The sequence below is a fragment of the Euleptes europaea genome, chromosome 3, assembly GCF_029931775.1.
Source record: "Euleptes europaea isolate rEulEur1 chromosome 3, rEulEur1.hap1, whole genome shotgun sequence".
Classification (NCBI taxonomy): Eukaryota; Metazoa; Chordata; class Lepidosauria; order Squamata; family Sphaerodactylidae; genus Euleptes; species Euleptes europaea.
Window position 1 is genome coordinate 32867354 of NC_079314.1, and position 16689 is coordinate 32884042.

General features: G+C 48.6%; 1 protein-coding gene across 1 annotated transcript; it reads left to right on the forward strand.

The window, feature by feature from the left end:
• The first annotated feature begins 3290 nt into the window (after positions 1-3290).
• NDUFS5 (NADH:ubiquinone oxidoreductase subunit S5) lies at positions 3291-9653 on the forward strand. The gene is made up of 3 exons (XM_056847397.1): positions 3291-3350; positions 6637-6854; positions 9549-9653. Exons 2-3 carry the CDS (start codon positions 6639-6641, stop codon positions 9651-9653), a joined length of 321 nt encoding a protein of 106 aa, XP_056703375.1. The 5' UTR covers positions 3291-3350; positions 6637-6638.
• The last annotated feature ends 7036 nt before the right edge of the window (positions 9654-16689 follow it).

Here is a 16689-nt window from a genome sequence, read left to right on the forward strand (position 1 = left end):
CACACTTTCTCTCTCAACAGCCTTCCTGCCGCCTGCGTTTTCTGCCCTCGAGCGGGAGCTGGTTTTTCCCCCCTCCCCAATGCTGTGTGGTTTTTAAGTATGCAACATAAATCCTGTTCCTCCTGAAGCCATGGTCTCTCCGCTCTGTTTGTGTGCGTGCATGTGACGATTGCGACCACGGTCGTTTATGCATGGGAGTTTTATATGAGGTTTGTTGCTCACTGGACCCACACTTTCCTGTTGAGAATCAATGCACCAGCAGTCTCCAAGCTCAAATCAAGAAGCATTGGAGTCCCTGCCCCTTGAAACACTGCTTTGTAATTGGCTGTAGTGCTTACTGTGAGAGAAAAGTCTTCTCCCTGTGAAAACCCAAGTGCCATGTTAAAAAGCATTTTAAAAACAAAAAACAGAGCTCCCTAAAAGGAACCGGCGGGGTGGGGAGAGAAACCAAGCCTCGTTTTTAAAATCCTTTCTTCTGTTCAGAAAGAACTCAGAGAAAGCAGGAAGTATTTCAATCCCTGCCCCTTGACACGCTGCTTTGTAATTTGCTGTTGTGCTTTCTGTGAGAGAAACGTCACTCCTAAGCTTCCATGTCCCGCTCTTTGCCTTGTGCATGGGGATTTCACCGGGGCTGATCTCAGGGGAGATCGAAGACTCGGGTTATTAGAGGAACGGGAAGTCCCGAGATTTGCAAGGGCTGGCCACGATGTCATCTCTAATGGACAGGAAACTCGTGCATAACAACTGAGACAGACCAGGGGGCAAATGTGAGTGAAAGTACAACACATAAACCACCTTACCACCATAACGCACTGGCCAAGGACCCCTCCTTGAACCAATGGGTCGGAGTGGGGTCAGTAAACATTCCCTGACTCCTTTGAAAACTTCCAGCATAGCCTGACTGACCGGTCTGAGATATCTGCTTGCCTTTGCCTTACTTGATAGCAGATATGCACTGGCAGGGAGGTGGGGGAGAGGATATGTCCTTTAAAAAAACGCATTCTCTGTGGCACTGTGTTACGCTGTTTCCAGGGTGGTCTGAATCAATGCTTCCTCTAACTTGAGGATACCCCTGTCCCATTTTTGCATCTGCTTGCAGCCCTCCGACTTCATAAGGTCACCTGGCGGAGGTGTCATAAAGCCATCTGGCTGCCTGCCTGCAGGCCACACTGTTTTTATTTGCTTTATTTGCAGTTCACCTTTCTCACTGAGACCCAAGGCGGATCATGTACTGTACGTTGAGGCGATTGACAGGATGGTGGGTGCGCTGAGCTCAGCTGGGTGGGTCACGGGCTGAGCAGGCCGCTGTCCGTCAAGAGGGGAAATCGTACCATCTGCAATTCAGCTAGGGCGTTCTCAACTAGGGAGCACATCCTGTGGAATTCTAGGATTTGCTCAATGCCACAGGCTGTGTGTTAAAAAAAAAAAGACAGGAGAGGTCATCTAAGTAAAAGACACCTTTGGACCAGAACAACAATACACAACAGCAGCTGATTCCCTCCGCCCAGAACTGGTTCTGGAGGAGCCCAGAAATTTTGGGAGGTTTGGGCAACAAATACAAGCTGTCAAACTGTCCTTCAGAAAAGCCCCTTCAGTTACCCCTGTTATCTCTTCTATGGTGGGGTCTTCAACACCTGTATGAGGAGTAGAAATCTACAACAGCCCCTTTCCTTTCACTGCATTTCCACTCCCAGGGAAGAGGTTCAATTGTTGAATTTCAACCTGACATGTTGATGTTAATGATACAGGAGCTCTGTGTACTTATGTAAATGCCATCAAGTCACAACTGATTTATGGCGACCCTAGCAAGAGGCTTTCAAGGCAAGTGAGAAGCAGAGGTGGTTTGCCATTGCCTTCCACTGCAGAGCCAGACGGGGTAACCCTACTCTTGCTCCCCATATCTCCCCATATAATGTAGGGTTGCCAACCTCCAGGTACTACCCAAACAATATTACTCCTAGTTGTGCTGAAATAGTTCAATACAATATACAACAGTAGGCTCAATTTATATCAATATCAAGTGTATTCAAAACAACAAGCCACAGACAAGGACTATGCAAACAAACAACGGTGCTGAACAATAATTGTGTGCAATACAATATTTACAAAGAATAGTCACCACCAGATAAGTTTCAAGAAACGGAAGAAGCCGGGTGCTCAACTTTGAGTCTACGGACAATACAAGTACCTATAAGCTGGATAGCTTGATGGACTTATCTGGTGGTGACTATTCTTTGTAAATATTGTATATAGTTCACAATTATTGTTCAGCACCGTTGTTTGTTTGCATAGTCCTTGTCTGTGGCTTGTTGTTTTGAATACTTGATATTGTTTGATATAAATAGAGCTTACTGTTGTATATTGTATTGAACCTCCAGGTACTAGCTGGAGATCTCCTGCTATTACTACTGATCTCCAGCCGATGGAGATCAGTTCACCTGGAGAAAATGACCGCTTTAGCAACTGGACTCTATGGCACTGAAGTCCCTCCCCAAACCAGGTCCTCTTCAGGCTCCGCCCTAAAAACCTCCCGCCAATGGCGAAGGGGGACCTAGCAACCCTAATATAATGATGCTTTGCTTGTGGGTGGCCCAGGGTCAGACCTCCATCTAAAACACTGGTTCCCAACCAGGGGTCCGTGGACCCCCAGGGGTCTGCGAGAACTAAATTAAGGTCCGCAAAACAAAGTTATAAACCCATAATAAATTAATATTTTCAATTAAAAGTTCTCTATTATAAAATATATATTCAAATATTATTCTAAGCTTAATGTTTAACTAACAGTTATGATTAAAGTTTATTTTCAAATTCTCGGAATTTTTATTTTGAACCTTGGGGTCCCTGCACTGAACAAAAAAGTCCTAGTGGTCCCTGGTCAAAAAAAGGTTGGGAACCACTGATCTAAAAGATTCTGGAAGGAGACAGCTTTTATCACAGCGTGGATCGTTGTCAGCATACAGCACTGGCGTTTAAAAAATCCTCCGCCAGACAATTACCCAAATTCACACCTAGTAGAGGCAGATGCCAAAATGCGCGCGCAGAGATTTTGACATGGCCCATAAAGATTTAAAATATATATAATCCCTGCGTCACCTCCGGTTGCCGTTCCCTCTTCTGTCCTGCAGAGGGCTCCTGGTGGGGACGACAAAGAATACAACACGCAGGAGCGAGAAGCGGCGGCAGTGCTGCTTCCTCATCCGGGCCCCTAGGGGGCGCTCATCTCGTAACCTCTCGTCAGCCGCTCCCTCCCTCAGTTGTTCAGGAGCGGCCCGAGTGTCGTGAACGCGACCGGCGTGCGTGACGGCAGCGGTGTCGTGGAAGGACTGCAAGGACGGGGAAAGGAGGAACAGGTGAGGGGGTGGCTTAACGGGGTCCTTAATTGTCCCCCCTTTTTTGGGGGGGGGTCGGGGGCAGCAGTTGATCCTCCGCTGAAGCAGCTCTGAAACGAGGCGGGCTGCCTTCGCAGTAGGGTCGTAGAGCCTCTGTGTGCAGAGGCAGTCTACCTCTGAGCAGTGAGCATGGGGGAGCTGTTACTTTCGTCACAGGGTGTAGGTGGACGCTCCCCGTTTGGAATGGCTCACAATTGATGTAAAGAACCTCACATGAAGATAGAAAAAGTGTGTGGGATGGGAGGACCTTTTCATTTGCATGGGACCCAACGGTCTGTTGTGGTCCATCCTGCCCACTTTGGCCTTTGACCGTCTCGTTCTCCCGCCTCTCTATACCAGGCCGGAATTGGTGGGATGCTGCGCAAAGCAGGTGAGCGCTTGGTTTGCACGCTGGAGATGCACATTCTCGGTGGGTTGTTGCTATCATGTGCAAACGCAGCACGTGTCGCTGCCCTGCATGGTTTCAGCGAGAGACTGAGCATATGCAAGATCACCCCGGAAGGACTTGCTAGCCGTATGTTCAGTTGGAGCCTTGGGGTTCTTATGGGACCCTACCCCCACTTTCTCCCCCCACCCCATCCTGCTTGGTGAATGTGAGCTAAACACAATGAATTGTTGCTGTTACAGACTTTGGGGGGGTGTTGAGGTTTTTGGCCCTTGTTGAAAGGAGGGGGTAGGGTTACCAACCACCAGGTGATGTCTGGAGTTTTCCTAGAATTGCATCTTCTGTCTACAGAAATTAGTCTGTAGAATCTTCTGACTACAGAGATCAGTTCCCCTGGAAGAAAAGGTAGCTTTGTGGGTAGGGTGGGCTCAGTGACATCACAATTCTGTTTAGCTCCCTCTCTTCCTCAAGCTCCACCCTCCCGAGGGACTGCCTCCAAATCTCCAGGAATCTCCCAATCTGGAAATGGCAACTCTAAAGCCGGGGGGGGGGGGTTGGAGAGCATAGCAAAATGAATTATCTAAGTCCTCCCTGTCTCTTCTCTGTGTCCTCAATCCTCTTCTCTCCTCCCATACAGGGTAAGTTCCTAACTTCTGCAGTTCCTACTGGCTTCAACAGCAGGGGCTGAGTAAGCAGGTAGGGTGTGATTCAGATTCACTCCTGTGTTGTTTTATTGAGAATTTTGTTGGCAGGTTTTTCTGGATTCTGGTTGTGATGAGAGGCTCCCTGTGGCTGTTTGAAGCAACCATAGGTGTAATGTGTGTAAAGCGTACATACTCAGAAGAGAAACCCAGAAAAGAGTCCTCTGGCACCTTAAAGACAGCCAAGTTAATGGCCGCAGAAGCTTCTATGACAACGTGGCTGTGAACCCTTGTGCCACCACTTGTCTTTTAAGTGCTGGAGGACTTTATTTTGTACTTTTTGCACCAGACAAACCCACTTAACTTTGCCTCAAAATGTTTAAACTGTACTCTGTTAATGCTCAGAGGTTAACCTGAAAAAACCTTCCCAGGTAGGCAGAAGACTGTGGTTTCTCTAGTTAGCGTTCAGCCTGGCTAGGAAGTGGTCAGGTGAGATGTTAATTTGAAATGGCGGATGGAACAAAACAGATTCTTTTCCATGTAACATCTGGACTCTTCAGCAGTGGATCCAAAGAAATGTCCAACAGTCGAAAGAACGGTAACTTTCCACAGGTAGAAAGAGGGGAGGGGGTCTGCTGGCACTTAAAGGAGAAAGGATTCCCTTGTTCTGGATGGAAAGAATTTAAGGAAAGCTTCCTCCAGAGTTTCTTGGGGAAAGATTTTGCCTTTTCTCTGGCAGAAGACAGAATCCAGTCCAGCTAAAGAAAGAAACGTGACTTCAGAAAATGACCAACACATGGCAACAGAAATCTGGCCACCGAGTTTACTTGATTTGTCTTAAGTACCATTCTCGGAGAGGGTCTAGACTTACTGAAGGAGGAAGCTGTGTTGGCTGAAATGCTTTCCCCCTCCTTTTTTTAATCACCGCAAATATAAGCGAAATTAAATTTGGTGGAGCGCAGTGATCCTTCTGCACCCACAAATGCCAGCTTGGCACACATGTCCCAGTTTACAAAGAGAAGGTGGGGAGACTCCTGGGTAGGCTTGAATTACCATGATAGGCAAGGCTTCCCCAGGACCAGATGCCCTGGTAAGACCAGAAGAAGAACCTTTAAAGGGACTTTGATCTCTTCAAAGAATCAAGAAAGAAAGAAGTGGTTTTGTTTCCAGACAGGCTGAATTGGTGGTGGCAAGGGCTTATTTCTCTTGGAGGGGATTTGGGAATTCCTCATTTGAGGTCTAGTAACTTGGGAGCCCTGTGGCGCAGAGTGGTAAGCTGCAGTACTCCAGTCCAAGCTCTGCTCACAACCTGAGTTCTATCCCAACGGAAGTCGGTTTCAGGTAGCCAGCTCAAGGTTGACTCAGCCTTCCATCCTTCCGAGGTCGGTAAAATGAGTACCCAGCTTGCTGGGGGTAAAAGGAAGATGACTGGGGAAGGCCCTGGCAAACCACCCCGTAAACAAAGCCTGCCTTGGAAACTTCGGGATGTGACATCACCCCATGGGTCAGGAATGACCCGGTGCTTGCACAGGGGACCTTTATCTTGGGACCCTAGCTAGCTAGGTAAGTTCTCTGTGGTACAAACGTGCCTTGCACAGGCTCATCCTGCCACGTTGAGCGCCCTTGAGATTACATTGTCCGCTAGGCAACAGGCAGTAATCTTAAAAGGCGTGAGAGCAAGAGAAATGTCTGTTCCTTGGCTGCCTGAATGGGGGGCGGTCAACATCTTAATTTATCACCCACCTCCCGATATGCAAACAAAATATTTGGTGGGTGCCTTGGATTCCCCCCTTCTAGTGAAATGCTTAATCCTTATGCAGTTCATTTTCCTTGCAGTTAGGGCCCCTTCCAAAGCTACTTCAGCACCTGCACTCCTTTCAATCATCTGCTCATAGAACCCTACTCCCCTAGAGAGTCAGCATGGTGTAGTGGCTAAGAGTGGTGGTTTGGAGCGCTGGACTCTTATCTGGAGAACTGGGTTTGATTCCCCACTCCTCCACATGAGTGGCAGAGGCTAATCTGGCGAACCGGGTTAGTTTCCCCACTCCTACACATGAAGCCAGCTGGGTGAGCTCTCTCAGCCTCACCTACCTCACAGGGTGTCTGTTGTGGGGAGGGGAAGGTGATTGTAAGCCGGTTTGAGTCTCCCTTAAGTGGTAGAGAAAGTCGGCATATGAAAACCAACTCTTATTCTTCATTCTTGCTTTCCTCTACCCCTCAGCAATGCCGCTTTTGGATCTCCAAGACAAGCTGGGCATTGATGTTGACAGGTGGGTCTCCATCCAGAGCGCCAAGCAGCCTCACCAGAGGGCGGCCATATGCCATGCCTTTGAGAAAGAGTGGCTGGAATGCGCCGAGGGCATCGGGCAGACCCGAGCCAAGACTGAGTGCAAGTTGGAGATGGATGATCTCTTTGAATGCCTCAACAAGTACAAAATGGTAAGTGGGGGGGACAGGGACATCTCTTGCAAGAGCATGTTTCCATGGGATGCTTGGAAGGAGTGTCTGAAGACGGGCAGCGTAGGCAGTGTTGGATGAGGCCCATCATACATAGATACAGCCAAAACCAAGGGCTGGCGATAGTTGCTGGTCCAATCATCACTCTCTGTGAGGTGGTAAGAAGTAGCCAGTATTTACTGCTGGAGGACAGAGGCAGTCGCAAACATCCCAGGCATCAAATTGGAACCAATGGTCATAGAATCATAGAGTTGGAAGGGATCACCAGGGTCATCTACCTCTCCCACACACACCCAGCGACCCCTACTCCATGCACAGAAGATGGCCAAGATGCCCTCCCTCTCATGAACTGCCTAAGGTCATAGAATCAGCATTGCTGACAGATGGCCATCTAGCCTCTGGTTAAACACCTCCAGGGAAGGAGAGCTTACTACCTCCCAAGGAAGCCTGTTCCACGGAGGAGCTCTCTAACTGTTAGAAAATTCTTCCTAATGTCTAGATGGAAACTCTTCTGATTTAATTTTAACCCGTTGTTTCTGGTCCGACCTTCTGGGGCAACAGAAAACAACTCGGAACCCTCCTCTATATGACAGCCCTTCAAGTACTTGAAGATGGTTATCATATCCCCTCTCATATACCCAGCTCCTTCAGCCTTTCCTCATAGGACTTGGTCTCCAGACGGATCACTGGACAACATCTGGAGTGACTTGTCCACCCCTTGTCTCTGGGACGTGGCCATCGTAGAAACACACATCTGTCCGTGTTGTATGTTGACGGGCCATATTGTTTTCCATGGCATTTTCTCCTTTCAGGGAAGCAGCTTTTCGTGATCCAGTCGTCAGCCCAGCTTTAAGAAGCTCTGCGTTTACACTAAGTTCAGATTGCACTGTAAACAGAGAAACTTGTTACAGTAGAAAATCCCATTTCTTTTTTTAAAGTTCTAAATCATCGATTTTTTAAAAAAAACCCACCACCTTTTGTGAGTACAACGTAGCTGAGTCTGCTTCCTGGGGTGGCAGCTTCCACTTCCGCAGGGCCACCCCTCCTCCTTTTAGCATGGGGAACAAAAAGCTCTTGGCTCCTCCTGGCAGAGAGTTTGCATTTAGCAAGGGAGTAATCGGCCCATCCGGAGGAAGTCGAGGCAGTTGGACCATTGGAGGCAAGGAAGTTGGGAGTGAGCCGCTGTCTCCTCTGGGGCATTGCTGCTCCCGCTAGGGGTGCAGGAATGAGGACTGTGCAGGGTGAGGGCCGGCCGGCGCTTGCTTCTGCCTTGCATTGTTGTTCTTCTAGATGGCCTTCTGGCGGTTGTCTGTCTGATGCCCTTCAGCTGTACCTTTCTTTGGTGGCCTTCCATAGGCTTTATCTTTTGCAGAGTAAATTTGGGTGCAGCCGGATATCATTTGGGAGATAAATTAGTGCTGAGCAGTCTGTTGCTTTTTGCCGTCTTACAGTTGTATTCTCTTGGCTCCTGAGGGTTTCCCCCCCCCCTTTTGCTGCCTTCACAAAGACGCAAGTGCCTCTGCATCAGATTTTCTATCCTCCTCTCTTCCCTCTTCTAACCCCCCCACACAAAGTATTCTGGGTCTGCTGTAAACAAAGCAGACCTCCAAATGCCAGGCTCCCAGGTCTGAGAGGACAGATTGAGCATCTTGGCTGGCTACGCATGAGCCTGGCAGGTTGTGTTCATTTGCTGGCAAGAAGAAGTGGACAGGGCTGGGGGTGGGGGGGTGCCACTGAAGGTCTGCTTGCTGGCAGGACTTGCTTTTGCCCTTTCTCCCCCCCTCTATCTCCCATCAGACCTTGACAGATGTCCCTGAGATGGGGGAACTTGGAATGAGAGCCCTGCAAGAATCAGAGCAGAGTTATTGACCATTGCAGACTTTTAGTCCCCAACCTGCAGAGTGGGAACTTGCTTATAACATTTCTACACAAACACCCTTCTTTTCTGCCACTGAGGTGGTGAAGGAGGACAGCAAGGCTCCTTGATCTTTGAGTGGTCGGGTACAAGAGGGGATTTTGGCAGATGCAGCTTTTTTTCTCCCCCAGGCAAGATAAGGATGCATTTGTTGGAATTCCTCCTCCTATGCACTAGTCAAAGGGGCACTCTGTCTTCCTTTGTCTCCTCGTGCACAGAAACAGACGCCCTGGTGATCCTTCCCTTTTAAGAGCCAGCGTGGTATAGTAGTTAAGAGTGGTGGTTTGGAGCGGTGGAGTCTGATCTGGAGAACCGGGTTTGATTCCCCACCCCTCCACATGAGTGGCGGACGCTAATCTGGTGAACTGGATTTGTTTCCCCACTCCTACACATGAAGCCAGCTGGGTGACTTTGGGCCAGTCACACTCAGCCCCCCCTACCTCACAGGGTGTCTGTTGTGGGGAGGGGAAGGAAAGGTGGTTGTAAGTCGGTTTGATTTTTCCTTAAGTGGCAGAGAAAGTCGGCATATAAAAACCAACTCTTCTTCTTAAGAGGGGAGGGGTATAGATCTGCAGCACAATTCACAGGTGGGTCCTGAAGACCAGGGAAGGAGAGGGTTGTTAAAAAGAAGCCATGTCAGGGGCAGGAATGTATCTCATGTCTGTTCAAAAAAAGAAGAAGAAATGGAAAAGTCTTGCCTCCTCTGCCCAGATGGCACCCAAATTCGCCTGCCATTGTTTTTTATTCTTCTCCCCTGGCAGATCCGACGCATTATGGCAATCACAGCGCAGAAAAAGAAGCTGATGAAGGAGGGGCTCTACACCCCACCTGACTACCACACTGGGAAACCAGAAACCGACCCTTGAGCATCTGCTGCAGACCCTCAAGCAGCACAGAAGGAGGTTTGCTTCCCATTGGCTTGCAGTTGGGATGTTTTATTCTACCAGTGCTATGTCTGTGAGAGACTCTCGCTCCTGTCTTGCTTCTCTCCCGCTCTGGACCTGTGTACACTGCTGCCTGTCCCTGGTTGGAATAAAAAAAAAATCTTTCCTGGTTCTCACGTGTTGCTTGCTGTGAGACTCCCCCTCACACAAACACACCACAGCAGGGCAAATGTTCGTTTACCAGGCAGGAGTGAAATGAGCCAGAGCACCAAAGCTTCGGCTGTTGAAAAAAGCTTTCAGAGGCTGCCTTGCATTGCCACCTCCTCTGAGCCCATCTGCCCTTGGCTCCTTTCTCTCTGGCTCCCTACCCTGTTTCTTCAGCCATTCCCCTCTGTCTACAACTGCCTTCCCTCTCCGTCCCATGAGATCATAAGAAAAGCCATGTTGGATCACACGAAGGTCCATCAGGTCCAGTGTGACCCTGTTGATTCTCCTCAACCTTTCCATGGTTTTGGTTGCTTCCCCACCGAGTATGTGGTCTGGATTTGATGCTCTTGGGAAGTGGTGTTTCCCCCTCCACTTCCACCAGCATCATGGTGCTCTCCTGCACTTTCTGGCTTTTGATCAGCTTTCCCATGATGTTTCCTAAACGTGTTTTACTACAATCTTTTAGGAACAACTGCAGCAAGGCCAGAGTGGCGTCCGTGTAGATGGAGAAGTTCAGATCTTTCTTGTCCCAGCTACATTAGTGTGATTTTTCCCTGGCCTGATCCCCATCCCGTGGCCACTTTCTCATAGAGGGCTTTTGGGGGAGGGTATTAAAGTGGGTAATTAACACATAGGAGCCCCATGGCGCAGAGTGGTAAGCTGCAGTACTGCAGTCCAAGCTCGGCTCACGACCTGAGTTCGATCCCGATGGAAGTTGATTTCAGGTAGCCGGCTCAAGGTTGACTCAGCCTTCCATCCTTCGAGGTCGGTAAAATGACTACCCAGCTTGCTGGGGGTAAAGGGAAGATGACTGAGGAAGGCACTGGCAAACCACCCCGTAAAACAAAGTCTGCCTAGTAAACATCAGGATGTGACATCACCACATGGGTCAGGAATGACCAGTGCTTGCACAGGGTACCTTTACCCTCTCCCACGTCCAAAACAAAAGTCCTCCAGTGGGATGGAGGGGATGGCTACTGTGGGAGTCTGGACAGGGAAATCTATAGGGTTGCCAATCTCCAGGTAATAGCTGGAGATCTACTATTACAACTAATCTCCAGCCGATAGAGCCCAGTTCTGGAGAAAATAGTCACTTTGGCAATTGGACTCTATGGCATTGAGGTCCCTCCCCAAACCCTGTCCTCCTCAGGCTCCTCCCAAAAAACCTGCCAGTGGCAAAAAGGGACCTGGCAACCCTAGAAATCTACCATGTGGCCTTGGCAGCAGGGTGCTGGGCTCCTTGACACATCAGCTGTGGGGTTGTTCATCTTACCTCTAAATCTTCATGAAACTGCTGGGAGATGTCAGATGGAGCTTTGGAGTTAAGTGTTGGCAGGTGACACCCAACTCGTTCTCTTCTGTTGTAGCCGCCTCAAGTAAAGTCTGTGTTCTGAATTTGTAGTTGGTGGTAGGTGGGCTGAATGAAGTCCAATAAACTGACCTGCAGCCCAGATAAAAAGAAAGTGCTCACTAGCTGTGCCCCTTCTTGGGAAAGCAAGATCTGGCAACAGTTACCCATGCTCTCATCACGTTGACATTAGACGACTGCAGTAAACTTTACACGGGCTGCCTTTGAAGACTGTTCAGAAGCGTTGTGGTCCGCAACGTGTAGCTGACGATGCCAACTGGGGTAGGCTATTGGGAACAGGCCTTGCCAGTTCTGAAATAACTTCATTGACTTCAGTTTGTTTCCAAGCACAACTTAAAATGCTAATTCTGTCTGGGCGTTTCTCCAGGCGTTCGAAGAGAGAAAATGGGTTGAGATTTCTCTGCATTCTGAATGTGATTAGTTTGTGTCACACTGCTTTTCAGTTGCTGCTGTGTGTTTTGCTGATCTTTTACTTTGGTGGAGCTTGTTGTTTAAATCGTGTTTTTCATTTTCCTCACTTTCTCTTATTATTGTGCTTCTTCAGGCACTTTTCTGCTGAGAGATGCATAAAATGCCCTATAGAAATTTAAATTTAATTCAGAAGTCTCTTGGACTGAACACTGTAAGGTACCAGCTCCACCCTCAACATGTATTGACATTCTAGAAGCAGAACAGTCTTCGGTGAAAAGTTAGTCCATGTGATCTGAGCTGCTGAATAATATTGGCTTGTAAAACTCAGAACTAAACAGGTCCTTAAATTTGTCAAGCCTGTGGGCTTTTTTGGCAGGGGGTGTAATTTCGAGAGAGAGTATTGGGCACTACCACAAAATGACTGCTATAGTAAGGCCAAATGGCTCCCATGACTGTGTTTCCATTGCAAAATCAATCTACAACAGCAAGCAACACTTCCACCCCCTTCCTTCTCTTCAATGGGACCAAACATGTCACACTCAAGAGGAGAAATCCTGTTGCAATCTTCTACTGTCTTGGGCATCTGTAATTACTAAACTACTTGGTTGCCAAACACCAAGCCCCCCAATAAAAATAAAATTCTACCCCAATGGGGCAGAAGAGCGAGGGAAGCCAGTTCTACATTTCACATGGACATTCCCAGGGTGGGGGAAAAGGACTCCCCAGGGGACTTTGCCGAAGTCAGACACAGGCAGGAGGTGTCTCCCACTAGGAAGCGACCAAGTTCTGGAGTCTAGAACCCCCTTCTTGCTTTCTATGAGGTGAGATAGGGTTGCCAGGTCCCTCTTTGCCGCCGGCGGGAAGTTTTTGGGGCGGAGCCTGAGGAGGGCAGGGTTTGGGGAGGGACTTCCATGCCATAGAGTCCATTTGCCAAAGCGGCCAGGTGAACTGATCTCTATTGGCTGGAGATCAGTTGAATTGCAGGAGACCTCCTGCTGTAACGATAACACCACCTGGAAGTTGAATGAAAAGCAAACCACTAATGGCTAACCAAATGACCAGGTTATTAATTCAGTTAATTAACTGATTATATCAAAATTATTCTTACTATGAAAAAAGATAGATGCAACAAATGATGGCATGTACCATTATATGTTGGCAACCCTACAGGTGAATCAGCAGGCAGTAGTAGGCTTACTGGGGTTGAACTATTAGGTGCAGAAGGAGGCAGGTTGGGGGATGAGCCAGCAGGGAGGAGGTACCAGGTAGTGGATCTATTGATGGAGAGGAAGTCAGGCTCCCAACCAGTAGCTGCTTGGAAAGTAAACTCTACATATTCCATTTCTACCCTTTCCTGGAGCTCTGAACATTTAAATCAGCACAATCTGTTCAAGCCCCAGACAACCCCCTCCCAAAGCAGTCCCAGTATCCTGCATAGACTGACCACTATTGAGCTTGGGGAGGCAGGTAAGCAAGCTGGTGCCAGGGAACATTGGGTGCCTTGGTGCCCACATCTGCCCCATTGGTAGAGTTGCCAACCTCCAGGTACTAGGTGGAGATCTCCTGCTATTACAAGTGATCTCCAGCCAATAGAGATCAGTTCCCCTGGAGAAAATGGCCACTTTGGCCATTGCACTCTATGGCATTGAAGTCCTTCCCCTCCCCAAATCCCACCCTCCTCAGGCTCCGCTCCCAAAACCTCCCACCAGTGGGGAAGAAGGACCTGGCAACCCTATTCATGGTCCTCCAGGGCCCCTTCCAAGGCTCTGCCTTTGCAACTCCCAGAGTTCTTTGTACTCTCCCCACTGCAGATGTCTCAGCCCCATGACTTAACAGCTTTAGGAGTTTAGGGGAAGGGTGCTGCCCGCAAATCTAAAAAAGACAGGAAGCAACTATCTGGTAGCACACCCTTTGGTGGCATCTCTACTGAAATTTGCAAAGCCTGGTGGGCTAGAGAACTTCAACGGCATGGCAGGACACCTGACCAGACTGTGTTGTGCTGATTTCAATGTGCAGAGCTCCAGGCTGAGATCCAATTCCCTGCTGTCCTCTCTACTAGCCCAGAACTGTCAGCTCTCTTCCGCCAGGCAGAAAGGAAACTTTGCTTTCAAGCCGTACCTGTCACTTCAGGTGAGCCATGGCGTTTCCTGTCTGTTTGAGGCTGGCAGGCACCTGGTGGCAAGTCTATCTTTCTGACTGCATAAGGTGGATTGGTTCAGATGGAATGCAAAAACATGGTTTATTTTAACCATGGTTGGTTTGTGGCACCAAGATTTGACTATCAGACTATCAGGGAATCCTGGCTGGTTTCAGCAAATCCTGGCTTCAGTGCCTTATTCCCCCCCTCGGTATGTTACCCTGCTTCATGGCACCTGACTGAGGACAGAAGTATCACGGTTTTAAGGTAAAGGTCCCCTGGGCAAGCACTGGGTCATTCCTGACCCATGGGGTGACATCACATCCTGACGTTTACTAGGCAGACTTTGTTTACGGGGTGGTTTGCCAGTGCTTTCTCCAGTCATCTTCCCTTTACCCCCAGCAAGCTGGGCACTGTTTTTACCGACCTCGGAAGGATGGAAGGCTGAGTCAACTTGAGCCGGCTACCTGAACCTGACTTCCATCGGGATCGAACTCAGGTTGTGAGCAGAGCTTTTGACTGCAATACTGCAGCTTACCACTCTGCGCCACGGGGCTCCTGTTTTACAAAGAGCTTAACTACATGTTAAGAGCCCCGTGGTGCAAAGTGTTACGCTGCAGTACTGCAGTCAAAGGCTCTGCTCACAACCTAAATTCAATCCCGACAGAAGTCGGTTTCAGGTAACCGGCTCAAGGTTGACTCAGCCTTCCATCCTTCTGAGGTCGGTAAAATGAGCACCCAGCTTGCTGGGGGTAAAATGTAGACAACTGGGGAAGGCAACGGCAAACCACCCCGTAAATATAGTCTGCCTAGGAAATGTCGGGATGTGACGTCCCCCGCATGGGTCAGTAATGACCCAGTGCTTGCACACAGGACTACCTTTACCTAACTACCTGTTATGCTTTTCCTCAGGTTTGCACAATTGAACATGTATCACAAGTAGGGTTGACAACCTCCAGGTGGTGGCTGGAGATCTCCTGCTATCACAAGTAGGGTTGCCAACCTCCAGGTGGTGGCTGGAGATCTCCCGCTATTTCATCTGATCTCCAGGTGACCAAAAAAAAAACGTTTACCTGGAGAAAATTGCCACTTTGGAAGGTGGACTCTATGACATTATACCCCATTGAAGTCCCTCCCTTCCCCAAACCCTGCCCTCCTCAGGCTCCACCCCCAAAGTCTCCAAGTATTTTCCTAACCCGGAGCTGGCAACCCTAATCACAAGTCCTGTGCTGGGAACTAAGTCCTTGCCTGATTCAGATCAGGGTAGCTGTGTGCTGGAACAGGGGGCTTCAGTCCCCCCCCCCGGTGCTGTTTTCCAGGGACCAGGTGTGATAGTAGCAGTAGATCTTTTCAATGGGGGTCCAGGGAGCACAGCTGGGTCATGAGCCACGTCTGAAAAGGCCTGGCTTTAGGGTTGCCAACCTCCAGGTATTAGCTGGAAATCGCCTGCCATTACAACTGATCTCCAGCCGATTGAGATTAGTTCCCCTGGAGAAAATGGCTGCTTTGGCCATTGGACTCTATGGCATTGAAGTCCCTCCCCTCTCCAAACCCCAACCTCCTCAGGCTCCAGCGCCACTTTTGCTGTCAGTGGCGAAATATTTTTTTCTGAGAGGCTCTATTATTCATTTATTTATCAGTGTGTTATCGATGTATATTTCTGTACTGCACAGGTACAGTGGGAATTTGTTTAGGATTGTGTAGATAGGTATAGGTGAATTTATTATTAGCAATATTGTATGCATTAGTTTCAATACTTTAGAATAGGCTAATAAAATTGTAGGATTAAGTTGAGCCTGTGTGCTGTTGTTTGGTTTGGAAACATTGTTATTTCAGCATAAGTTACTACCTGGAGGTTGGCAACCCTACTCCTGCCATTGTTATCACCTGCAGTTTGAGAGCTGAGCTTTCTTTCTTTGTCCTTCTTCCCCTCCCCAATCTCCACTAATAGGTGTGTTTCTGTTTGCCCCCCCCCCATCTGAGAACGGATTGCAAAGAACGGCAGCAGCACTTCTTGCAAAACCCCATTTCAGGCTACGAGTCATTAGCTGCAAAGGAGAATTTGGGAGCTTGGAGTTGCTCCCACACAAAGGCCTCTTCTTGGTACTTTTTGCCTGATGTGAAGGAACTTCCCCTCCTCCCTCCCACATGCAGCAACCTAGCATCTGAGTAATAAGAGAACTGGTTTGCAGAAGTACGATGCGCATTTCTATCCATGCCTCTGCCGGGAGCCTGTGGATTTCTTTGGTTGGGAGCACGCGTGTTCCTTTGCCTATCTTCTTGCCCCTGGTTGTGTGGATGCCTGACTGAGAGGGGTGCCCTCAGGAGAGAGACCCCCTTGGCATCTTTTACCCCAAAGCTTTGTGTGTGAAAACAGGGAACATAATCTAAGCAACTGGCTAAATGTGCAATCCTATGCGAGTTACTCCAGTCGAAATCAGTAGATTTCAATGGGCTTAGAGTGGAGTAACTTGGCAAAGGAGTGCACTGTAAATCTCACAGAGCAGTAAATTTGTCAGGACAGCCCTTAAATGTCAAGCAAAACAGCCCTGAACCTAGGGGTTCTTGGGAATGCTGATCAGGCTCATTTGTTCCTTTTCCTTTTTTTAAAAAACTTGTTGAGTAAGGATATGTGAGACATTTGACATCCTTTTATTTCAGGCGCTTTTGACCAGAGGTCTTAAGCACAAATACATAAATTAATAAAAGTTAAAATACTATGGTATACAAATTTAAAATAAACAACAAGAATAACTTGCGATTCTTAAGATACTTAAACATTAAGTAATAGCAGGAGATCTCCAGCTAGTACCTGCAGGTTGGCAACCCTGCGTGATCTGGTGGCCACCCACCTCTCTTCTGAAAGAGGGGGCACAGAGAGAGGGATTGTGAGG